Genomic DNA, 26,101 nt, shown 5'->3' on the forward strand with positions numbered 1-26,101 from the left:
TCCAATAAAAATTTGGGCTTAAGTCATATTAGAGCTTAAGTTGAAAACTAGCATACTTCTCATATCTCTAGTGTTGTTTCTCAACAGTGGCTTAAATTAGACTACATAGCGTTCTTTTATTATATTGGAGAAAATGCTGTTTCTCAAGTTGAGAAAAAGTTAGTTCTCAGCTTGTACTTAAGTGTGATTCTCAAATTGGACTCAAATATAAAATTTAAATACCGCCGAATTTTCATGAAAATAAAATAAATAATTTTTAATTTATAACGCTTCATTAAGCTACCAATCTTTTGTTTTTATTTTGTTGTACAATAAACAACTGTTGGCTTTGGTCATGCCAACTTAAACAACACTTTTATTTTCAACTTCACCTCAACTCGATATTCAATGTGGGAATTGTGAGAAAGAGATTAGACAAATATACATTTCTAAAAAATTCTTTTAAGTAGTTTGTTAGAAATACACGCTAGACAAAAACAACAATAAATATAGCACAAAGAATTTTCAGATTTCAGCTCCCAACTTTTAACCGTGTATGGATGTGTTTCAGAAGTGGAGATTATTCGACCAATGGTCTCAAACGTGACCAAAGAAGATTCCTTTTAAACGAACCTGTGTTTGTTTTATTTAGACCCACTTGCAGAACGGCGAGTTAAATAAAAAATTTTCAAACGCAAAATTCCATTTTTGTTTGGACATGCACCACACAATTATTATTACTAGGTCTAGAAGCACTGCGACCTTTGTGCAGATCTATTGTGCAAGACCTTTCGGTCTTATTTTGTATCTGGAGGCTTTTGATGTATCTAAGTACCTCTCCAGGCTTTTTATTTCATATCACATAGGGATTAAGGGTCCTAGATGGGATAGACTCTGCCTAGCCAGAGCGACGCATTCGCAGAGAATGTGAACCGGCATTTCATCATCCAGCTCACAGAAACGACAAATTTGGGTATCGGATAGATTTAACTTACTTAGGTGATATCGTAGTATAGTACCCAGTGATAGTTCTTAAGTCCTCCCTGCTTAGATTAATGAGTTTGGCTGATACTTTCGTTGCCGGAAGTATAAACAGTTTGGCCTGTCTTTGCCCTGGGCAGTCAATCCAGTGACGTCTGAATTGTTTAGTTTCCCAGTTACTTATAGTTTTCCTGGTGTGTGCTTTTGTAAGTCCACAAAAGGGCTCTGGACCATAGAATGCTGCTGTAGCACCCTGCTTTGCTAGGTAATTTGCATGTTCATTACCTTCATGTCCCTGATGTTCGGGAACCCATCCTAAAAAAACCTTGTTTTTGGCTCCCAGGGCATTAAGGATTTCAGTACATTCATCCAATAGCTTAGATGTAACTGTGAATGATTGCAAGGCACGCAGGGCCGCCTGGCTGTCCGACATAATGTAGATGCTCTTCGATGTTGAGCCTCTCCGCAGATATTCTCTACCACAGATTTCTATTGCATGAATTTCTGCCTGAAATATGGTGGGGTAGCATCCCGTTGGTATCGAGATCTTGAAGAACGCACACAATATTAGTGCACGATTTTTCCCGTACCAACCGTGGAATGCTCCATATATGTATGGATGTTTCCAGATTATTGTCTAGCCGCTTTGTTTTATAAGCCTGTTGAGCGTAGTAACACCAATATATGAAAATTATTAGCTTGATAACCAATCCGATTCCAGTTCATTCCTCCTATTTTTGAGAAGGGTTAGAGAAAATTTAATATATGAATGGGGGAAATAAGGGAAAATAAGCAAGGTATTGGAGGTAAATTTGAGAACTAACATTTGATATCTATACGAGTCGCAAATGCATCTCAAATTGAGTTTAAGCTCAAATGTTTATTGGGCATACTCAACCACTTTCTGTCATTTTCACATGGAACAGCATTTACTGTGTTGGTTTAAAAAAATGTTTCTTTTCTTCAATTGTTTGTAAATATAAATAACTGCATAGATACACATAAAAGATAAGTACATGTGCGTTTTGGTAGGTCTATGCAACATTTCTTCATTTAGCTGTGGAGTGCTAAAAATATGCTCCCACATTTGAACGATCATTATGTAAGGCGCGATAACTTCCGAAGAGATCTAAGGCCGAGCTTCTCTTCCAATTTGCGTCGTGCTCCTCTTGACTTTCCCTACAAATTGGCCGGACGGGACCTACATGTTTTATGCCGACTCCGAACGGCATCTGCAAGGCAGATGAGTTTTCACTGAGAGCTTTTCATGGCAGAAATACACTCGGAGCGCTTGCCAGTCACTGCCGAGGGGCGACCCCGCTTAGAAAAATTTTCTTCTAATTGAAAAACCGTATTTCTAAAATTTTGATGTTGCTTTGCCCGGGAGTTGAACCCAGGGCATACGGTGTGATAGGCGGAGCACGCTACCATCACACCACGGTGGCCGCCGAACGATCATTACGCTCGCCGAAATATCAAACCACTTGTATATCCGCCTTATGTTGCCAGAAAACATATACATACTTTAGGGCGGGTCGATTTAAAAATCTCTCATTGCTCTGTGAAAATCGTATTCTAGGGATCAAAATAAGAAACTTTGCCGGAGGAACCAAACCTCTAAAACGAATTCTGATGTCCCCCCCTTTGGGTCGAACTTTTGGGTAGGGGCAATTTCAATTCTACCTGCTGTGTCTTGTGGTGGCTTAAAAAAAACAACACAAGCAATTTTACGATCTGCAATTGTGTCACAGTGATACCTTCATTTTTTAAAACGGTTGAATAAAAAACCCACACAACTATGTTTACGACATGCAAATGCGTCACAGTGATGCCTTGGTTTTAAAAGGGGGTTGTAAAAACGCTAATTTCAAAAAATTGTTTTTCCTTTCTTTTTTATTACTAAGTTAAATTAATTTTTCATTTACATATGTTCTGACCAAATAAATTTCTAAAGAGAAATATAAACTCCAAAAAGAAAAAACATAGGCATTTCAAAGTGGGATTTTTCAAAATTTGACCTACTACCCAAAGGGGGGGGGGGGGGGGGGGGGTGACATCAGAATTCGTTTTAGAGGTATGGTTCCTTCGGAAAAGTTTCTTTTTTTTATCCCTAGAATATGGTTTTCACAGAGCAATGGGCGATTTTTTTGCCTCCCCACAAATCGACCCGGCCTAACATACATACATACGCATTCGTCGAAAGATTGACAGACAGTCGATTTATTTGTCGAGAGTGAAAGAGTGAAGAGCAGGTAAAAAAAATTAAATTGCATTCAACAAATAGTACTTAGTACAGTTTCACTTGAGTTGACTACATCGCATGAAATACTTTAAAGCTAAAATGCCGGTATTTACCCGGACTAAGAATTCAGATTTTTTTGTTAGTGGGTAATAGGACTTTATGGCCTTAAAAGTGGTCATATGCTTTGCGCTAAAGAAACAAATTCCCGTATCTCTTTTTTAAAATTTTGCAGGACTGGGCTATAATTTATTTATTTTTTAATGGATGATATCTTACGTTCGTCAATCGATCTATTAATTTTTAGTTTTGATTAATCAAGATGGAAGATTCCAAGAATAATAAATTTTTAAATTATTCAAAATGTGTATTAAGTTTTATGTACAAAATTGCTAATATTGTGGTAAAAAAAAATGCTTGTCGCGATCTAAACAAAAGTATCAGCCTGCCATCCTCCAGTTAAATTTTTGGCGAAATCAGCTCTTAATGGGAACTTTCACTTAATCATCATTCCATTCTACCAGTTTCATAAAAAAGTAAATAAACAATCTCAAAACTCCTTAAAACAAACCCAATGTTTTTCATAAAATAAATGCAGCCCTTATTTGAAAGCTTTTCACGTCACTTTGGTATGTTCACTGGTTCAAATACTTTTTTATTTCTTTTATTTTTCCACCAGATAAAACGCTGACGAATAACTCATAAATTCTTGTTTCACCTAAATGTACCGCAATTATAATTAGTCTATCCTAATACTACATAATCATATTTCACATTTAAAACGTTTCTAGAAAATAACAGAACAATCTCTATGAATATAAATTGACTCACAAATTTAGTGTTGAGGACGTTCAAAAATATTTTTATTTAGTATATTTGTAAACAATCAATGCGTATTTAATCTGAGTCAATTTTATTTTCCCATCAACTTCCCGCTCAAATTCGCATAAACACTGCTTTCAAAAACTATAGTACAAATTTTATACTTTCAAAATTTGCACCATATTTTTATATACATTTTTGTCTTTGTCTGAACGAAAAATAAGATTTATATGTTACTGATTGTACCCGTACTGGCCAGGTGTTGTGTTTTACAATCCACGATCGAAGACCATTTTATTTACTTTATATTAGATCTGTTTCATGTTTTAAAACACAAAAGCGTCACTTATCTATAACTTATCGAAATTTTCGTTTTCTCCATGCTAACTGAAGCTTCGTATCTCAGTTAAATCCAAGGAAAAAGTGTAAACAAAAGTCAGCTATTTGACCAGTTTTCGTCTATTCACAATTATCGATTTAATCGGGGGGCTGGTCAACCTTTGTTGGTGAAAATGAAAACGTCAAATGAAGCTATCTGATAGATTGCTATCCCCAGGTAAAAACGCACTTTTCCTCTGAGCGAGGTCGCCCCTCGGTAGAGGTTTTGCAAACACTCCGAGTGTATTTCAGCCATGAAACGCTTCTCAGTGACAATTCATCTGCTTGTAGGTTCTGTTCCGCCAACTTGTAGGTAAAGATAAATGGAGCACGGCGCAAGTTGGGAGAGAAGCTCTGCCTACATCCCTTCGAAGGTATATCACCCTTGTATTTTTATTTTTTTTTAACTTATTAAAAATTATAATTTTGTAGATTTTCTTGAAGCTTCAAAAAACATATATTTCATTTTTTATTTAAAAGACCAGTGTTTCTATTAAACCATTTAATACATTTAAATGGGCAAATCTAGCGTCACTTAATTTTACTGTTTGATGAATTTTTAGTTACGACTTTGAACGATTCGTAACGAGTTTAAAAGATTCACAAAATCCTGAGATATAGACAACAAATTAAAGATAAATTTAGTTGCAAACAATTCTAAAGCATCAGGAAATTTGTATTTTAAAGTTCATCGAGTTTTTGGGTTCTCGAAAATTGCTGTATAAAGTTGGCATATTGCGCCATTAAAGTCAAATGAAATCAATAAGAAGTCTTTCGAGAGCACTTTTGCTAAGAAAATTGATATCAATATCATTCGTATTTTTGTTGAAAAAATCACACAATATGAATTCACATTTTCTTAAATCTCCATCGGTTTCGAATGGCTCGAAAAGGTTCTGGACAATCGTGACGAGCCTGATTGTTTTAAAAATAGAGATTTCTGAAAACTGGATACATCAAAGGCGTTTTTCATCCATTTTACATAATTTTTCTGGAACTTGACCAGATGTATGACGTAGAAAAATTCATAAAACTAAACTTTTTTTTGTAAATACATACCTCTATCCATTGGCCCTAAGCTCAAATGTCTCTCAATGCATACATCACATTCACGCATAAATATAAACAACTGAGGAAATTCTTGAACGAGATTAGCTGAGGAGGTGGTTTGACAGCAGTATAGGGTGGGGGGATTGCAGAAAATTATTTACAGTTCTCACGCATTGTTTATGTCAATGGCAAAGAAATATGACCATGCTATTGGAATTGCTGATGTAAAGCTGCAATTCGCGTTGTGAGAAATTTTCTGCATTTTTTTGCACAGATATTGTGAGTGTTGCAAGTCTTGATTATTTATGAATGTGGGCCAACTTTTTGGAAGATACAATTTTTGTTTGCACCTGCTCATTAATCTTTCATTTGGAGGGAAACCTCTGTGTATATGTAGCAATTGAACTGTGAACTAGAACGAATGGGGACTGGTACGTGATGTATCACACATCTATCACAAATAAAATATACTCATTCCAGTCCCTGTCCTATGATATGAAAGAGACAGACAACTATAACATATATGTACATAGTTGTCATGTTGTCATTGGGGGAGGTTTCTTAAGCTAGCCTAACTTTTCCAGCCCAATAAAAAAACAAGAGTGTACTTAACTGCACAATATTTGTTGCTGATTTAATTCAATTCAATTTTATTTCTAAAATATTAGTACAGTAAGATTTACATCTCTTTTTGCACAACAGAAAAACAACACTCAGATCCAGAAAATAGTTGAAGATAGTTGACGATAAATTAACGATAAATTAAATTAAATCAATCAATAAGTATATTAAAACACGTTACAAAAAATAAGTACAAAGTATATTATGTAAATGGTTCAATTTGTGAAAAAGTATTTATATAGGACATCCTTGAAGTTACTTCCGTTCAATTTGCTTATTATGCCTGCAGGTATTGAATTCCAAATTCTAACAGCATTGATGAAAAACATTCTAGTAGAGTTCTTAAGGTTAAAATATCGCAACATGAGGTTAAGACAGCGCTCCGATTGTGGAAAGATAAGTTTTTCATAAAGATAATTTGGAGTCTTCGTATACATTAAACGAAATAGAAATATACAGTTTCTGGCTTTTAAATAGGCAGCGATGTCTCATCCCATTAGCGATGTTCTCCATGGATATGTGGTCAAACGGGTTAATTAAAGGTATTGTACTTGTCTTTTTTTAATATCGCGGGTTAAACTAGTTTAAGAGACCTCATTGTGTGTAACCAATAGCCACAGTATAGATAGTATGGTAGTAGACCTGTGTCTGGTCACGGTTTGGGGGAATCCAGGCATGGTTCATGCATAATTTTTCCAATCATCCCAAGACTATTTCCTGATCAATTCAGCACTATTCCCGGACCATTTCGGAAATATTTTCGGGATAATTTCAGGGTCATCCCAGGAATATTTCAATACTGTTTTCAGGATCATTTCGAAACTTCTTTGGAATTGTCTATTTCTGTATCATTTCAGCATCTTCTCGGTAATTTTTGTTATTTAAATAAAAAAAAAAAATAGAGTGCGGATACACCAAACGCCTTTGCATACTAATTATAAAGAAAAAAATTCAAAAATGTTCCCAGCGATGAAAATCGAGAACCGAAGCATTCAAAAAAATATTGAGAATTCTACCGGGGACCGATTTATTCTAAACTATCGTATATATGGCTCGATTTTCTGAAATTTGGTATGTGGGTAGCGTTATATATAGAATAAAATGTCGGATAATTGTCTTCCGGGAAGTGGACCAGGGACCGATTTATTATAAACTATCGTATATATGCCTCGATTTGCCTGAAATTTGGTATGTAGGTAGCGTTATATGTAGAATAAAATGTCAGATAATTTTTTTCCGGGAAGTGGATCAGGGACCGATTTACTCTAAACTATCGTATATATGGCTCGATTTGCTTGAAATTTGATATGTACGTAGCGTTATGCCTGGATGAAAATAACAATAATTTTTCTTCCGGGAACTGGACCCGGGACCGACCTATTCTAAACAATAATTTTTCTTCTAGGAAGTGAACCAAAAACCGGTTTATTCTAAAATATAATATTCGTAATGCGATTTAGTTGAGTTTTGTAAATTAGTAGCATTTTGTCTTAATTAAAATATAGCACAATTTTAATACAATAGAAGTCCTAACAAATGTATACTAACTATTGTTTTCGCACATATACCCATGCCTGTAGTGTTTACTCCAGAGTGCATAATTTGCTTCCCCTATATTCCTATACAAATATCATTTCACAACATTCATGAATAGAATACCTACACAGAAAAAAGTTTTTTACCGGAGTAACAAAGGGTTTGAAAGTTTAAATTTTGAAGCTGGAAATTGCTTCCACTAATATACTATTAGCCTTTATTTGAAGGTTTTAGGTATTTACAAAATAACATTTACCTAAATAATGATCTTACCCTTGGGATTTTCCTAAATACATATACATACATTCGTATGATAAGTACCTGCGGAGAGTATATAAAGTCGCACAACTAATACATTATCTCATAACAAATTAAGACGCTGCACAAACGGTAGTGAATACGAATACGAAATATTAGCCGTGTTTTTTAACACGCGTATATCCGTTTACGCTTAAACTTTATATTGACTGCTAAGCGACAAACTATAAATACACCTCTGAAATTGCTGCGCATAAATTTTGTCCTACTAAATTTCAATACGCATTATACTCAGATGTAACTGAAATATGTGTCTTTGTTTCACCCTCTACACTAATTCTATGTATTCTATGTGTGTCCACAATTCATTGCAACTGATTCAGCGATATGTTATACCCTATGGCCATCAGAGCGTTGCGTCTCCGCTTTTCGGTACACCCTGTTGCTGTAGCTAGTTGTTTAACCACAGCCGCTAGATGGGTCTCCTAAGCATTATCTAAGCGAGGATAGGCGTTTTTTACACGCGCAAACGAAACGTATACGCGCGTGTTAAAAAACACGGCTATTATTATTGACATAAATTTATAAAAAAAAAGCAAAGGTGCCACCAAAGAAAGCATCTCTTGGAAGAAAAACGCCCAAAACAAGACACTTGATGGAGTACAGATGAAATGGAAGCCCAACGATATCTTCGACTTGAACAAAATCGTATACGAGCTTCAATCTCCAGAGACGATGAAACGGAAGCCCAACGAAATCTTCGAGTTGAAAAAAGTCGTATACGAGCTTCAACCTCCAGAGACGCTGAAACACTGGAGCAAAGGGAATCTCGACTTTAGCAAAATCGTGTGAGCCCTTCTACCTCCAGAGGCGATGAAACGGAAGCCCAACGAAATCTTCGAGTTGAACAAAGTCGTATACGAGCTTCAATCTCCAGAGAAGATGAAACACTGGAGCAAAGGGTATCTCGACTTGAGCAAAATCGTGTGAGAGTTTCTACCTCCAGAGACGATGAACCGGAAGCCCAACGAAATCTTCGACTGGAACAAAAATAAAGCACAAGGGCAATCACTAACTATCGCTGGCTTGGATTTGATAAATTCGTGTTTTTCACATGGCCAATTATACGTCGCCTGTTCACGAGTCGGATCACCAAAAAATTTATTTATTTACACACCTAATGAAAAAACCAAAAATATTGTTTATCCGTTAGCATTAAGATAAATAAAAATTTCCTTAAATGATAAAATCTAATTCAGATGTTTTTCTTTGGCGTAGCAAAGCACGCCGGGTATTGCTAGTTTATTATAAAATGAGTCCTTATGATAGACTGGGATTAGTTTGTCAACGACAATATTTGCGAGCAAAATCTCTTTACCACCACAAATTCAATATAGTGGCTTCGTTTCTTTATGATCTACCTCTCTAAGTTTTACAAAGCCCGACCGTTTGCTTCCATTGCTTAATCCGTCCATCGCTAAAGCTGCATCTCTTAAATTGTTCCGACATTCCAAGTGCAAATATTTAAAAAATGTTTCCTTAAGATTTTTTTTTTGGTCTGTCTTCCACGCCCAGCACAAAAACTCGTAGATAGTTTACACGTTTATGTATATGAAGAGCGAGATGCTTGCTCCAAGTTCGGGGCCAACCAAATTGAGGCCTTAGCTGAATAAATGTATGAACACGCGTTCATGAACGAGACAGAATTGAGTGTACCCTGAAGGGAAGTCAGTAACTAGTGATCAAAAAACTAAATAAGTACTAGTTTCATTAAACTTAGACTAGTTCAAAAATTTACAGAATCGGATTTCATGTTTAACATGTATTTGATAAATGACCTACAAAAAAAACTTCACCACTGGTTCGGAAGTATCGAAAAAGGGGTTAAAATCGTACTAGAACCAATATATAGAATTCCAGTCCGGTTCGAAAACAACGAAATAGAATCACCAAAAGAACTAGATCTTAACTGTCAGAACTATCGAAATATTGCCAATAAGCCAACTAGTTCTAAAGTGGAAATAGCCGTGTAATTGGGACCAACCTAGTAATACGGCCACATCATTTAACATTCTTCATTGAGTTATATTTTTCGTTTTTCTAGGTAGACTTCGTAAACACTGTTTTCTTTTTTTTTTGTTTTTGTTTATGCAGTATGTGTGTGCATGTAATATAAATATTTATAAACGTAGACAAGGATTGTTTTTATATTTTCTTGTATTGGGCGCTTCTACTGTGACCAGCTAACTTAGCTGCTTGGCAAACTGCCCGCTTCCAATATTGTCGCCTCAGAACCATGAGATTAAGACTTTTATTCGACACGCAACTGCATATATTGTCTCGAGTTGTTTGGCAACTTGCCTTTCTGGCTACTCGGAGTAGGTAAATACTCTCTGGCGCACTTTAAGCACTCTCGCGTTTCGTTGCAATATTTATGGTTGTTTGTGGACAAGTGTCGTCGCTGTTCAATTCGGTTGGATGATTAAATGTTTTCATTTGTTAACTTTAAATCAAAATTGTAAAACTTTTTTCTCACCTAATATCTTTGCACGCACATATAAACCACATATATACATTTATATTAGGATGAGCCAAAATCTTTACGCCTGAGACGTATTGTACAATATTTTCGGAATTAATATATCCGCGATCCGCCTACCATTCTAAAGATCCTGGGTTCAAGTCCCATCAAAAATTTAGAAATAGTTTATTTAATAAGAAAAAAGTGTTTCGAAGCGGGATCTCCCCTCTGCAGTGATTTGGCAATGAAAACTTTCTGATTGAAAACTCATTTACCCTGAAGATGCCGTTCGGAGTCTTCTTAAAACAAGTACGGTACCTACTTGCCAATTTGTACGAAAAATCAAAGGAGCCCGGAGCAAATTGGAAGAGAAGCTTGGCCTATTTTCGGAGGTATATCGCGCCTTGTATTTATTTATTTTTTCTGAAGAAGCGCTCAAGACATGCACAAGAAAGTCTTGCAGGCTATATTGGTTCTTGCAGCTTGCATCTTGAAAGAAATTTTTTAAAAACCATATACCTATGTATTTTCAAATAAAAAAATTTCAGAAGTGCGGGTTTGAATCCCACTCTGAATGCCAAATTATTAAATAAATTAAAAATAACAAATTGCCTTATAAAAATCTTTTCATACATTAAGAGCAAATAAGGGCACTCTCCACTAAAATAATACAAAAACCTTCAACTTTGGCTTACAAGTCGAAAATAAAAAAAATTCTTGAGCGTTTTTTGCGATCTGGGTACCTCGCCTGACGTTGGAGATCAACTTGAAAAGCATAAATTTCTCAAAGGTTTCAACTTAAGATATCAACTTAAGAACTATAATTTTCCTAAAGGTTGGAGAAATATTTTTTCCATGTTTGTTGGGTATGTGAATGAAAGCCTGGAACAAGATTTCGCCTATACGAGAGGAAAATCGGCCTGTCAGGGTTTATAAAACTTTTTTTGCAAACTGTTTATTCATTTTGAGTATGCAGTTTTATCGATAACTAGCCATATCCCTATTATGTTATTCACTCCTCCCTCTGCCTTTCTTTCCATCTCTTCCTCCCTTTCCAACTTTTCCCTCACATCTCTTCCGCTCCATCCATCCCTATCTCTCTATCTTCGTCTAACTCTATCTCTTTCTCAGTCTCACTCTCTTTCTCCTTCCATCTCTTCTCTTCTCTCTAGTTCTTATTATTGTTCTCCATCCCTTATTCCCAGTCCCAGTTACAATTCCAGCCCAAGTCCAAGTCCGAGTCCTAGTCCCGCTACTAGATCCATTCCCAGTCACAGTCCCGCTCCAAACCCAGTCCCAGTTGGTCCTCGGTCCGTTTCTCGAAAAAAGTGTCGTAAATACTAATCTAGACAAAGGGCTTCCTATGTATATACCAAATTTCAGACAAATCAAACCATGAATAGAATTTGTTCGAATAGATCGGTCCCTGGTTTACTCCCGGAAAAGAATATCGTAAATATTAACCTACATATATACCAAATTTCAGGCAAATCGAACCTTGAATATAATTATTTTGAGTGGGTAGGTCCCTGGTCCACTTCCAGGAAAGAAACTTCACCGGAACACTCCGGGCTGCTGTGAGGATATCCTGCAAATTTGAATAAAATCGGCGGAGTTGTTTCGGAGTCCATAAGCTGCATGCAAATCATACATCCGTTTTTATACATATAGATAAAAATTTTGTAAACGTTTTCCATAGTGCCAATACCCAACCATCCAACCAACTGTTCTGTATACATTTTGAAACATTGTGTGTAATTGTAATTTTCGTAAAATTTTGGTTTTCCCTTATAAAATTTTGTGGAATACAACTTTTGCCGCCGTAGCGAAACTTCGTGACGATATATGTACATCAGTAAGGCCAGAATTTACTTAGTGGCACTAGTAAGCGATCTTCATGTTAGGAATGTTGTCACTAACGTGGGGTATAAAAGAGGTGTGAGTCGAAACCACAATTTATCTTAGATATCGAAAATACCAAATGATCTGTAATAAAAAATAAAAATATTTTTTTTTTGGTCCACCTTAAAACGTTTCATGATTGTTCGTTAAGTTAGTAAGCGTACATGTATGTGTGTATGATGTATGCACAAAAAAAGAAACATTTGTATGAAAAACAAAGATCTAACAACTCGTGAGATCGTAGCAGAGATGTAGGCGCGTATAACAGATGAGAGAAGTCTTTGATCTGCCGAATGTCAACGACGAATCGAATACAAAATAAAGCCGGGTGTTAGCGAAGCGCCACTACTTGTTACGCACGCCAAGTCGGTGCTTTGTTTTTGTGCTTATCTGGTGTCTTATCATTGCCCTGAATTTATTATTTGTACCAAAAGCAACTTTTATTAGCAGTGTAATGAACATTCAAACTAAAATGGTAATAGATTAAATGCATAAAAAATTTAGTAAAATCTAGTGATTTGAAAACTAATAAAGAAAAAAACAATAATAATTAAAGAAATTGCGTGTGCAACAAAAAGATATCCAAAATGGATAGAACTATGTATGGAAAGTTTGATCCAGGTGCAAGACAGCCTTACCGAACTATACGAGCCAAGGGAATTCAGCCCGGATGTAAGTAACACCTAATTCCTTATAATTTATTTTTTAAACGAAGTGAACAAATATACATATTTTAGTTACTCTTACCAGATACTGCTATGTTATAAGTAAAGTTTGTATAACAAATTAACACCCACATACTTAATATTTTTTTCATGTTAAACTTTTTCAATCAGCAATAATAATATTGATTTAATAAGAACTTTGCTTGCGACGATAGGTTATTGTACCCTGAATACAACGAAAATATCCATTTTGCTCTATTGGCTCATATAAGAGAAATAATGACCAAAATATGGATGCAAAGACTAGAAATTCATTCCTAGAGAGAGTTAGGCAATTCACAAGTTCTTCTATTCGCCGAATTTGCTATGCTTTCATTCAGTTTTATATTGGAAACCATGGAAACAACTCGATTCTAAAAATTTTACATGAATGCGACACTATTGCGAACTGCCCAGTTATCATATTTATTTGTACTGAACATTTATTAATAAAAAAAAGTTTTCGTGACAAAATAACTTAGTTCATAAAGCAGATACAACGTATTTTACTTATAGGTATTCTTCTTACGGGGCTAGAAGTATCCTTTAAGTATGGGGTTTTAGTTCAAATTTTGACCAATAATAATTAGTTGCAGTTCCTGGTAAAAAAAGGTGCTAACGAGGGTTTTTCATTAAGGCCCGGTTTTTCAGTGCGAGTTTGAACTGCAGGTTAAAGCTGACCAGAGTTTAACCCTGGGAGGTTTCATGAGAAAGTGACCCTATTGTGGGGATAATGTTTCTTATAAAACTTCATGCAGTGTGGATACTTTCTTATTTACTTAATTGACGCTTAACCGTTTAAACGGTTATGGCCGTCCAACAAGGCGCGCCAGTCGCTTTTTCGCTGTGCTAACTGGCCACAATTGCTAACACCAAGAAAATTTAGAACGTTTTTCATCTGGTCCATCCAGAAGAGTACAGGCCACCCTCTTCCCGTGCTTCCCTAGGCGGGTTCCGATAAAAATACTTTCTAAGCCGGAGCATCACCTTTCATTCCCCTAACATGGTCTAGCCAGGGTAGCCGCTGTGTTTTAATTAGCTGGGCAATGTTGATGTCTGCGTAAAGTTCATCCTTAAATCTTCTTCGGTACTCACCGTCGCCAACGCGTAGAGGTCCTGATCTGATTATATGCTGTTGTGACGGTCCATGCTTCTGTACCATATGGCAGGACGGGTTTGATAAGTGAAATGCAGAGCATGCTTTTCGTTTGCCTACTTAGAACAAAGTACCATTTATTGGCAAGAGTGATTCTTCGGTTGATTTCAAAGCTGATGTTTGTCTTAATGATGTTTCCAAAATAAACGAAGTTGTTGTTGTTGTTGTAGCGATAAGGACACTCCCCGAAGGCCTTGGGGAGTGTTATCGATGTCCATCAGCGCCCGCGGTATTGGTAATTTTTAATGTGGTTGTTGCTAAAAACAGTTCAAATTAAACAATTAGCCTCAAGCATTGCTTTACTGTGGTTTTGGCAGTAGTCGCCCGGTTATATTTAATGAGGCTAAAGAGTTCATGGAATTAGTTCGCTGGACGGAAAGTACTAAAAGAGAACTAAACCTTTCATTGAAATACAAAACTCAACTCTGATTAAACGGTGCAGTGTAATTTATAAAACGTAAACTTAGCAGCTGGGTATTTACAAATCTTACCGCATCCACAGTCATCTAAATCAGTGGGTTTCAAACTGTGGCGGCGACGCTTTGGTGTGTCGCTCTTGTTGTTGTTGTTGTTGTAGCAATGCTTCGCCCCACCTAACAGCCGCGACCGATCACAAATTGTCATCAATATCCTCTGACGGGAGTCCAAGGAAACTTGTCGTTTCAACAGGGGTGGACCATAAGGAAAGGCGTGTTGGTTCCACATTACAATTAAAGAGATGGTTGGTGTCATGTGGGGACACATTGCAAGCGGGGCATACATTTTGTATGTCGGGGTTGATTCTGGATAGGTAAGAGTTTAACCTGTTACAGTATCCAGAACGAAGTTGAGCAAGAGTGACACGCGTTTCCCTGGGGAGTATGCGTTCCTCTTCCGCGAGTTTTGGATACTTTCCTATAAGTACTGGATTCACCGGGCGATTCCCGGCATAAGGGTCCGACGCCTGTTTATGGAGTTCACCAAGGACCTGCTTGTATTTTTTCGCTTCATACGGCTGGGTTCTCAGGTGCCGTATTTCCTCAAAATGCTTGCGGAGATTACTCCTTAAGCCCCTAGGCGGTGCTGGTTCATCAATCAGATGTCTGTTGGGATGCTCAGGTTTCTGGGTATTCAACAGGAACTGTTTGGTCAGCATCTCATTTCTCTCCCTGATGGGGAGTATTCTCGCCTCATTATTCAGATGGTGTTCTGGGGACATAAGAAGACAGCCCGTGGCAATTCGCTCTTCTTCGTGGTTTACAGTACAAAAATTAACTTGCACCAAATTTGGTTTTGCAGAGACTACGAATACCCATTAGATCCATAATTTGGAATAAGTGTTTCAAATAATTTGACGTATTCATATATTTTTACTGCATATAGTTTTCCATCAGGGATCGTATAACACGATACGGGCCCAGCTTTGGTATATCGAAAATATAGTACAAAGTTTTATTTTGAGTATTCTATTAACTACAATAATTTTTGAAAATAGTACAAAAGCCAATAACAAATTATATCATATGCGTGCTCAAGTACCAAGCAAAACAACATCAAACAATTAAAAAAAACATTTCAATTAGAACAAGGCAGGGAGGGGGGGGGGGGGTGGGGCGGGTTTCGGATTCGTACCTTTTTTATGATATGTAAATTGGTTCGTAGCCAAAATAGGTCAGTAAAATATGGCTGTATATTCAAGCTTTAAACACATACAGCATAAAGAAACTAATTTTTCCCATAACTATTTCCCAACAATCGCCTAGGTTTTTTGAAAAACTCTTGTAGTACTTCGTTTACAGAAAGTGGTGTATCAGTATGGATATTCAATGAAGCGAGTCCATTCAAACGTTCTTGACTGATTGTACTCCGCAAGTATGATTTTAACCTTTTGAGGCAGAAAATGTGCGTTCTGGTGTTGCTATAACCGCACTGCGTTACCCGCCTTTACGCAAAAAAACACACCCCTGCGTGCAAGTGGCATCGCCGTCAGCTGTTGCTGAACAGCAATGCCAGTTGCACTCAGCAGGTCCAATTGACTCAGCAGTAAAAATGATGGCCGCTGATCGTGGGTGAGAAAACGAACCCGAATGATTTCGTTTTTGGACATTCAAGTGACCGGTCGTGGATATACCCCAAACTAAAGAAAATCAACCCACGAACAAGCGTGAGTATATCCCACACCGGAAAATGGTTGGCGTTAAAAAGCCAACCTTAAATTGCTGTCGAAACTGGTACAACGGCCAATATTCGCAATATCTTATTTACATGTTCGAAAGCATTTGGATTCACCATCTAAAAAATAAGATAAATAATATATATAGCATACAAATTTTGTAGGTAATTATCAAGATTGTACCCACCTCAAGTGCATCAAACACGTTTTTAAAATTCTGACCATCGACTCGCCTTCTCCACATTTTGACTTCCATTGCAAACTCGGTTTTGGAACAATTCACAACACTTTCATTAAATTCATGCAGTTTATTGCATTTTTCAGCGTTGTATTCATTTTTGGGGAACAAAACACCGAAATTTTCGAAAAATAGTTGGTGTTTCCTGTAACGGCTCTAGATATGAGTTACGAATGCATGAAGGAATGGAATATGGAATGCGATTCTATAATAATCCTCGCGCTCTCAGTATCAACGTTGCATCTATTTAATTGATGTTTACTGACGCGTGCTTTCTTGTGTAGCGCAACTCTCTCAAGGGGTCGCCAGCGCATTATATAGCTTATCCAACCCAATTGTCAACCTCATCTACCCGCGGCGAATCCTGTTTCCTTAACAGCCGAGGCTCTGGCGACCCCGAGCTCCTGATGGATCAAGGGTGTGGGAGGGCGGTATAGCCTAGAAGGTTTCATGTGCTCTTAACAAATCGTTTCCCGAGATAGTCGGGCTGGTACTTTTATTGTGCTTGTTACCGGAACGTACGGGATCTGCATCAGGCAAAGGACCATCAACATCGATAACACTCCCAAAGGCTTTCGGGGCTATTATCGCTACAACAACAACAGTTACGAATGCATGAAGGAATGGAATATAGAATGCGATTCTATAATAATCTTCGCGCTCTCAGTATCAACGTTGCATCTATTTAATTGATGTTTACTGATACGTGCTTTCTTGTGTAGCGCAACTCTCTCAAGGGGTCGCCAGCGCATTATATAGCTTATCCAACCCAATTGTCAACCTCACCTACCCGCGGCGAATCCTGTTTCCTTAACAGCCGAGGCTCTGGCGACCCCGAACTCCCGATGGATCAAGGGTGTGGGAGGGCGGTATGGCCTAGAAGGTTTCATGTGCTCTTAACAAATCGTTTCCCGAGATGGTCGGGCTGGTACTTTTATTGTGCTTGTTACCGGAACGTACGGGATCTGCATCAGGCAAAGGACCATCAACATCGATAACACTCCCAAAGGCCTTCGGGGCTATTATCGCTACAACAACAACAGCTACGTTTGTAATTCCACGCTAGAAATATCAACTTGAAACTGAGAAGCTTGTGCTGAAGTTTTGTCGTTTTTCTCTTCTGCTATCTCTTCAAAGGCTTTTAATATTGCTGGCTGAAGTTCAATGTAAGTGGATACCGCTTCATGACATTGGCCCATCTTTTTGGGCAGACGCTTTGCAATTTTTGTCTTCGACTTTCTTTTTATACCCAGCTGTACTTGTACACAGGGTATTATAACTTTGATTGGATAACGGTTGGTTGTACAGGTATAAAGGAATCGAGATAGATATAGACTTCCATATATCAAAGTCATCAGTATCGAAAACAAATTTGATTGAGCCGTGTCCGTCCGTCCGTCCGTCTGTCCGTTAACAAGAAAACTTGAGTAAATATTGAGATATCTTCACCAAATTTGGTACACGAGCTTATCTGGACCCAGAATAGATTGGTATTGAAAATTAGCGGATTTGGAAGATAAACACACCCACTTTTTATATATAAACATTTTGGAAAACACAAAAAACCTGATTATCTAGTAAATAATACACCTAGAATGTTGAAATATGAGTTGTGGACTGATATTGAGACTTTTGATAAAAATTTGAAAAAAAAAAAATTAAAATGGGCGTGGCACCGCCCACTTGTGATAAAATCAATTTTACAAATATTGTTAACCATAAATCAAAAATCGCTAAACCTATCGTAACAAAATTCGGCAGAGAGGTTGCCTTTACTATAAGGAATTGAAGAGAAATTAACGAAATCGGTTAAGGACCACGCCCACTTTTATATAAAAGATTTTTAAAAGGGTCGTGGACGAATACAATAAGCTATATCATATATATATATAAGAGCTTTATATCAATGGTATTTCATTTCCCAAGTGGATTTATAACAATAAATAGGAAAAACTTCAAATTTTAAAAAATGGGCCTGGCACCTCCGCTATTATGACTAATCAATTTTCGATGTTTCGGGAGCCATAACTCGAAGAAAAATTTGTTCAGAATAGAACCATATGTATATGTATTATTGCGCAGCCTTGTAACACTATTAAGCACACAAAACAAACAACAACAGCATTTCAAGTGTACAGCTGGGTATGTAATATTCGGTTTCACCCGAACTTAGACTTCCTTACCTGTTGTATAATCGAAATTTTTTTCTGGAGAACGTTTTGCCTTTTTGACCATCGGTAAAAATCAAAATAAATGCACCCTGCCTACATCATGTTACAATCAAATATACGACATAAAATAATGAAGTAAACCCACCCCCCGGAAGTACAATCCTAGATTCGCCACTGTAAAGATATATCGATTTTTGATCAAGTTATCATGTTAACGGCCGAGCGGAAGGACAGACGGTCGACTGTGTATAAAAACTGGGCGTGGCTTCAACCGATTTCGCCCATTTTCACAGAAAACGGTTATCGTCATAGAGGCTATGCCCTTACCAAATTTCACAAGGATTGGTAAATTTTTGTTCGACTTCGATCATTGCTGGAGTTGAATTTTTACATAATTCACTTATATACTGTAAAGATATTCAATTTTGTGTTAATCTTTGACTTTAAAATTTTTTTTAAGTGGGCGAACACATCCGATTTTGCAAATTTTTATTTAGCACACATATAGTAATAGGAGTAACATTCCTGTCAAATTTCATCAGGATATCTTCAACGACTGCCAAATTACAGCTTGGAAAACCTTTAAATTACCTTCTTTTAAAAGTGGGCGGTCCCACGCCCATTGTACAAAATTTTATTAATTTTATATTCTGCGTCATAAGGTCAACCCACCTACCAAGTTTCATCGCTTTCCGTCTTTGGTAAGGAATTATCGCAATTTTTCGGTTTTTCGAAATTTTCGATATCGAAAAAGTAGGCGTGGTTATAGTCCGATTACGTTCATTTTAAATAGCGATCTGAGATGAGTGCCCAGGAACTTACATACCAAATTTCAGTAATATACCTCAAAATTTACTCAAGTTATCGTGTTTACGGACGGACGGACAGACGGACATGCCTAAATGAATTTTTTTTCGCCCAGATCATTTTGATATATAGAAGCCTATATCTATCTCGATTAGTTTATGCCGTTACGGCGTACCGTTATGAGAACAAAATTAATATACTCTGTGAGCTCTGCTCAGTTGAATATAAAAAAGTTTTCATAAGCGGGGTCGCCCCTCGGCAGTGGTTTGGCATGAATATTTCTGCCATAAAAAGCTTCTCAGTGAAAGTTTATCTGTCTTGCAGTTACTGTTCGGGTTCGGCATAAAACATGTGGTCCCGCTAATTTTTAGGGAAAATTGGAAGAGAAGCTCGCCCTAAATCTTTTTAGTATATGTATATCGCGCCAGGTATTTTTTTTTGTCACATAGCGTTTAACTTATTTCTGTGGCAATTCGACAAAACAACTTATCTCGAGTTAAGATAAAAGTGATATTTCGGCCTTTTAACAGAAATCTTTTACAGGCTCCCCGATATTATTTATTCATAACCCTAGCCCTAAATGGCTGCTGCAAAATATTTGTATTTGTATTTATTCCAAGATATATCAGTACAATAAGATTCATAAATCTTTTAAAGTACAACAGCATTTATAAACAAATTCACAACAAAATATAACTTGCGAGTTACCGGAAAGCATATAATAAAAATTAACATAATGAATAGTAATTAGAATTTTATGCAACAAGTGAAGGATTCCACAAAAAAGATAATACACATAAAGCGTTTGTTTAAAGTTGCTCTTGTTTAACTAATTTCTGATACTTGACGGAATGGAGTTCCAAAGAATAATAGTGTTGACGAAAAATAGTCTTGCTGATTTTAGCGAGGTAAATTGTGTACAATAAGGTCACTCACACGAGCAGACGTAATAAAAATTGACTTTGTTTGCAAATAGTTCGGCGTTCTCGACATCGTGCGTTTAAATAAAAATATACAAATTCTTGCCTTCAAATAGCCTAAGATGCTACAATCAAGGAAGACTGTGTCTAAAGGGGATATATGATCAAACCTGGGCAGACCATTTAATACATAGTTATTAAACAAAACTCCAACCTTATGCGCGGAGTGAGAATCCTGCTTGCTATATGTATATCAGCTCGTAATATGTGATTATTGGGAGTAGGAGTTGCAAAGCAAGTTAACGCCTTGTGTTCGTAGGTTTGACTGCCGCATAGTGTTAGATACACCTTGCTGACAACCGGTCTTTGCACGAAAGTTTGGAGTTTATTATAAATACTAGTTTCTTGATTTTATCAATGACTTGAAGGTTCACGTTATTTATGTGTACTCGAATGTTAAGCTACCTTAGATTTTTGCCTATATAGCACAAAGGATCTATCACAATGTAGCAACAAACCATTTTAGTCGCAAATTTGTATATGATTGACAAGTCACCATTGATGTGACAGTAAGACGATCAACTTGTTTAGACGAATAAATAGAGCTGGATATCCGCATACGCTTGAAGTCACAATGATGAGATGCAAACAGCGTTTTAGTAAATTTATTGTCATTATCTTAATTCGAGATACAATTTCTTATGACCGATTCATGTACCCGTGGTATTGAATTTACGTGTAACAGAAAAACTATTTTCCTTTTCCTATTTGCCTTTTTATCATACTTTTTCAAATTTGAGCTTATTTCGTCGTATTCGAAATTTTCGATATCTATGTACATAAGTATATAAAATGCTAAATTGTATGAACCAGAAGTTCCACTAAAATTATCGTAATAGGATCGAAAGTTCCTTTAATATATTTGCAGCCATGAAAAACTATGTGCCTCTCGATGAAGGAAAATAAAAAAACATTTTTAATGTCCAAAAAGACCGAATACTGGACATTTGATAATTTTGCAGCTTTAGCTCAAGTCATTGTTTTGAAAAAAGTTTTTTAAAGCATGTTTGATCATACTAGTCTAGGGTATGAACCTTAAACTCTCGGCATGGCGAGCAAGCACACACCCTCCATTCCTAGACGAGTGAAGAATTGTGAGTTTTAGTAACCTGTCGAAATGTTGGCACTTATGATGGATGGGTCGCCAAATTTTTCGGAACCATTTTTGGGTCGTAACTTCAAAAAGTTTGAAAACCACTGAAAGTTTGAAAACCACATGAACGTTCATATTGTAACGAATGTTAGCAGCACTGAGCGATGCTATCGTCTCTAAGCCGATGCTAAGCAGTGACGTGAATGCACATCAATAATTCAATCATTATGTATCTACACAAACGAAACAATAACTGCGTCTACATATATGTATCATGTATGTACGTATACGAGCAGCGGAGAGTCAATGCACAAACACATGCATATATCTGAGATACTCCTATAAGTATGCAAAGAGAAAAACTATAAAATTGTGCAATTGTAGTTACAGCTGAGAAGTTTGAGAGCTGCTGGACTAGTAGATTCTGGAAGCGCCTAGAAGATGCGAAGGTTGAAATCAAAGAGTATAAAAGGCGGCAGTTATGGAGGCGCTGGAATTCAGTTTGATTTGAGTTGTCAAGCAGTTTCCATTAAGACGATATCTAGCGAGCAATAGCAGTATTATTTTGAAAGTAGAGTTTCATTTGAGCTATCAATTAGTTTGGTTACTAAGCAAGCTATTCGTTGCACAGTTTGAGTGTTATGGTGAAGTACTTTAATAAAGGGCATTTTGCATTATTACAAATAGGAGTTACTTATTCAACAGTTTAGTGATTCGAACTTAGCAGAGGATTGCAAATAAGAGGATTTGCAAGTAAGTTCGTTACAATATGAACAAGGCAGACTTTCAGGCGGATTAATACGCCTTTTAGGTATGCAACGATTACTTGGATTCTTATTTAACTTTGTGTCGATGTTTATATTCTACATTGCTGGGCTCCATTATATCATTTCAATTTTATTTACTATTCTTAGAGTATGTTTTATTTATTTTTTGCAAAAAAAAATGAAAATTATTAGCAAATTTAACAAATTTTACATGCAATTTAATAAATATGTACATATATACATACTTAAATGCATATGCATATTCTATATATGTATACTAGGTGAACTATTGAATATTTATGTAAATTTTCTGGCAAATATATTTTGTAAATATTTAATGTACTTCAGAATAAATATACCTACTGTTGTGACGACGCAGAGCAATAAAATAATTATTGTTCATAAAATTAGACCCACCTGAATAAGAAGGAATATTTGGAATTCTAAATCTACTTTAATGACCCAATAATCATTAACACAAACACGACAAACTGAGTTGAACTTGTACTGAAAATCCAGGCCGAAGTTTAGTTATCGATTAAATACTTTCAAATTTGAATTCTTTATATGCGAAACTAACGCCTATTGTAAAACAAATTAAACAAAAAAGAATATCAAGATACCTACATTCCTCATTAGAACTGCAGACTATAACCGACTTCTTACATAAAATCACTATACCAGTTTGTCCAGTTCGATAAAAAATATACCAGTTAAAATAAAAAAGAAAGCAAACCGCGCCCACATTTTACGTTTAAAATTTTTTGAACAATCTTATATATAAAAAGAAGGGCTAAATTGTGTGTTAGTTTGTAGCCGGTGTTTGAAGAGATGCGCCGAGCGATTTTGTTCAAACTTTCACATAAGTTGCGTATACCTCACGCGGTGGTTTTGCACATAGGTTTGGTTGCGATCGACGCACAGGGTCTCTAGACATAGGCCAAAACGTGGACCCGGGTACCCCTAGAATGTCTTTATAATATAATGATATCCATTATCAAATGAAAACTGTTGAGGAGTGCTTTAGTAGGTGACTAGGATCTCGAGATATAGGCCAAAACGTGGGCCCGTGAACGCCTAGACAGTGTTTTTACATTATGGGTATCAAATTGAAGCTGTTGCTGAGAACTTTAAAGTAATTTTCAATGTGATATCCGATTTAGTCGCATCAACCTGGCAAAACTGATAAATATGCATGCGAAGCCGAAATAAAGACATGAATTAATAAAGCCCACATACCTATTTACATACGTCCTATTCGATTTACCTGAAATTTGGTATATAAATTTGCCGATATTAGTATTTACGATGCTTTTTTCCGGGAAGTAGACCAGAGATGGACTGGGACTGGGATTAGGACTGAGACTGAGACTGAGACTGAGGCTCGGGGTCGGACTGGGACTGAGACTCGGAATGGGACTGGAACAAAATACATACCACCCTCTGGGACTGGCAATAAGGGATGAAGAAAAATGAGAAGAACTTGAGAAAAGAGAAAAGAGAGATGGAGACTGAGAAAGAGATAGAATGAGACGAAGATGGAGTTAGATGAAGCGAAAAAGACGGAGGGAGGAGTGAATAAAAAGATTAGGAAAAAGTGTAGAGGGGGGAGGGCAGAGTTAGACGGAAAAAGCTTATTAAGATGTACCTATGCAGATAGACCAAATTTATGGCAGAACAACGTCTGCCGCGTCTGCTAGTAGATAAATAAAATGTATTAGGATGGGTACAGTATTGTACTTCGAAAACTAATATCTATACTTATGCCCACAACACCAGTAGCGGCGCTTAAAATTGTACTATAAAACGTATATATTTTATATATTAAAAAGCACATTGCTAAAAGGATGGAGTTTGCAACAGTGTACTTTGACTGGCCGATAGTCTAATAGCGCTATATTTTGTGAACCGACGAGTGCAAAATGGTATGGTTTGGTTCCATGGATCTAATTCGTAAGAAGGCCCATTTGTGAAGAATATTACCCTAAGTACACTGTAAAGATCGTGAAACATAAGTAGTGGTGTTCTCATCATGGTCTGGCCTTTTTTCTAATACAATGTTATGGGCTCGATTAAATAAATTTTCGTAGTCATGTATCAACTTCTTTATAAGACATCCTTTGTGGAGCTATGCCAGCAAACGCTGGAATCAGCATGCAGCGGATATATCAGCAGGATAATGTAGAAAACACACCAGCAAGAGAGAGAAATCATGGCTGTGCGAGAATAAAGTGCATATTATTTAATGGCAAGCACAATAACCGGTTAAATTCAACTGAAAATCTGTGAGGAATTGTTAAGAACGGGTTCAGAGCTGCTAGCCCCTAAAGAGGCGAAGAACTTTGGGAAAAAATATAGAATGCGTAGTGTGTATTACACCTCTTCTGAAACGTTTTAGACGATGTATATCCCTAAGTTATCAAAAACGGTGGCCATGTTACTAAATTAAACCTAATAACTTAAAAGAAGGCTCAAAGCTTAAATTTCTCATTTTTATTTATTAGCGTATAGCGCTGCTATATTAGTCAACAGGTTGAGTTTCTTATTGACTATAAACTTTGTATTTAAAATGCAGACAGTTTTGTGTATTATTTATATTATTTAAGCGGTATTATTATAATCAATAAACTATATCTTATAGATTTGATTTGCAAAACTTATTTGCCTTTTTTCAATCCAAGTGAAGCTTTGCTATTTTTGTGCACATAACTGTATGTATATTCTTTGTGCTAACTTCAAAAAATTGCGAAAAATTCTTTTTTTCTGATGTTGCATTTAATCGTCGGTTCATTTATTGCATTTGGAAAATTTAATGAGTCTTAAGCGCATTGCAGAATAATTTTTATTAAATTATTGTTTTTGTTATGACAGATATTGTAGGTATTTAGTCCCTTTTATTTTTTAATTGGGAATTATATCCTCCACGAGCTGAGATTCGAACTGTAGTCGCGAAATTTGGAATCTTTTTTTTTATAAACAAGAAAAACACAAGAAAAAAACTTCTGTGAACTTTGTAACTGGAACCAATCTCAAAAACGACCAAAAAATTCGAGAAAACTGTTTACTTGGTGTTCGCACTTTGTATGGTGGAAAATCTAAGACACTCGGATAAAAAATCAGTGCAAATTTTGAGAGACCTGTAGCTTCTACTTGGTTAGACTAAAATGGATTGGGCTACAAAACTGCATACTCAAAAAATTCAAAGAACTCAAAATTTCGAAACTCACTCAAAAAATTAAATTTTCGAATTTTTTCGAAAAGGTTTTGATTTTGGTTTGCATTGTTTCAGAACTGTGTGGATGTATTATTGTGACACCCTAATATCATCTACAGAATGAAGCGGGATTACACTTCTTAAAGAAGAGAAACGACATGCTAAACACATAGTTTCTGCTAAATTCTCAGAAACCTGGGCATCTAACAGGCAACTGATAGATCCACCTCCTAGGAATATATAGGGACTATAAAGAGACCAGGCCCACAAGAATTCAGCCGTGTGAAGCGAAAGAGCATGAAAAGGCCATCAGCGTCATGCCCACTCGTTCCGTAAAGTCTTATGCCGGTTAACCCGTTCTCAGAGTCCAATATCCACCACTCGCAGTAGAGGGAAGCATACCTTCAAGGAGGCGCTGGTCATTCGATTTGGGGTTATGCGGTAGCTGCCCTGGTGGGGAAGCTCACTTGGACAGCATGAAACTCCGGTGGAGATCCAGGTAAGTCGCGACCGAAATATTTGGAGACGTACC

The 26,101-nt window shown here is 36.6% G+C and overlaps 1 protein-coding gene across 2 annotated transcripts in view; it reads left to right on the top strand.

Annotated features, from left to right (window-relative positions):
* Pax (Paxillin) overlaps window positions 1-26,101 on the top strand; it is a 155,475-nt gene that overhangs the window by 39,526 nt on the left and 89,848 nt on the right. Inside the window, exon 1 of one of the 2 annotated variants that reach the window (XM_067765821.1) lies at window positions 12,743-12,959. The exons of the other annotated variant lie outside the window; for it this stretch is intronic. Coding sequence (XP_067621922.1) covers window positions 12,875-12,959 — 85 coding nt within the window. The 5' untranslated portion in view covers window positions 12,743-12,874. Of the gene's footprint in view, window positions 1-12,742; window positions 12,960-26,101 lie in introns of those variants that run through there. 2 annotated transcript variants of the gene reach the window in all.

This window comes from Eurosta solidaginis, chromosome 2, assembly GCF_040869045.1.
Source record: "Eurosta solidaginis isolate ZX-2024a chromosome 2, ASM4086904v1, whole genome shotgun sequence".
Taxonomy (NCBI): Eukaryota; Metazoa; Arthropoda; class Insecta; order Diptera; family Tephritidae; genus Eurosta; species Eurosta solidaginis.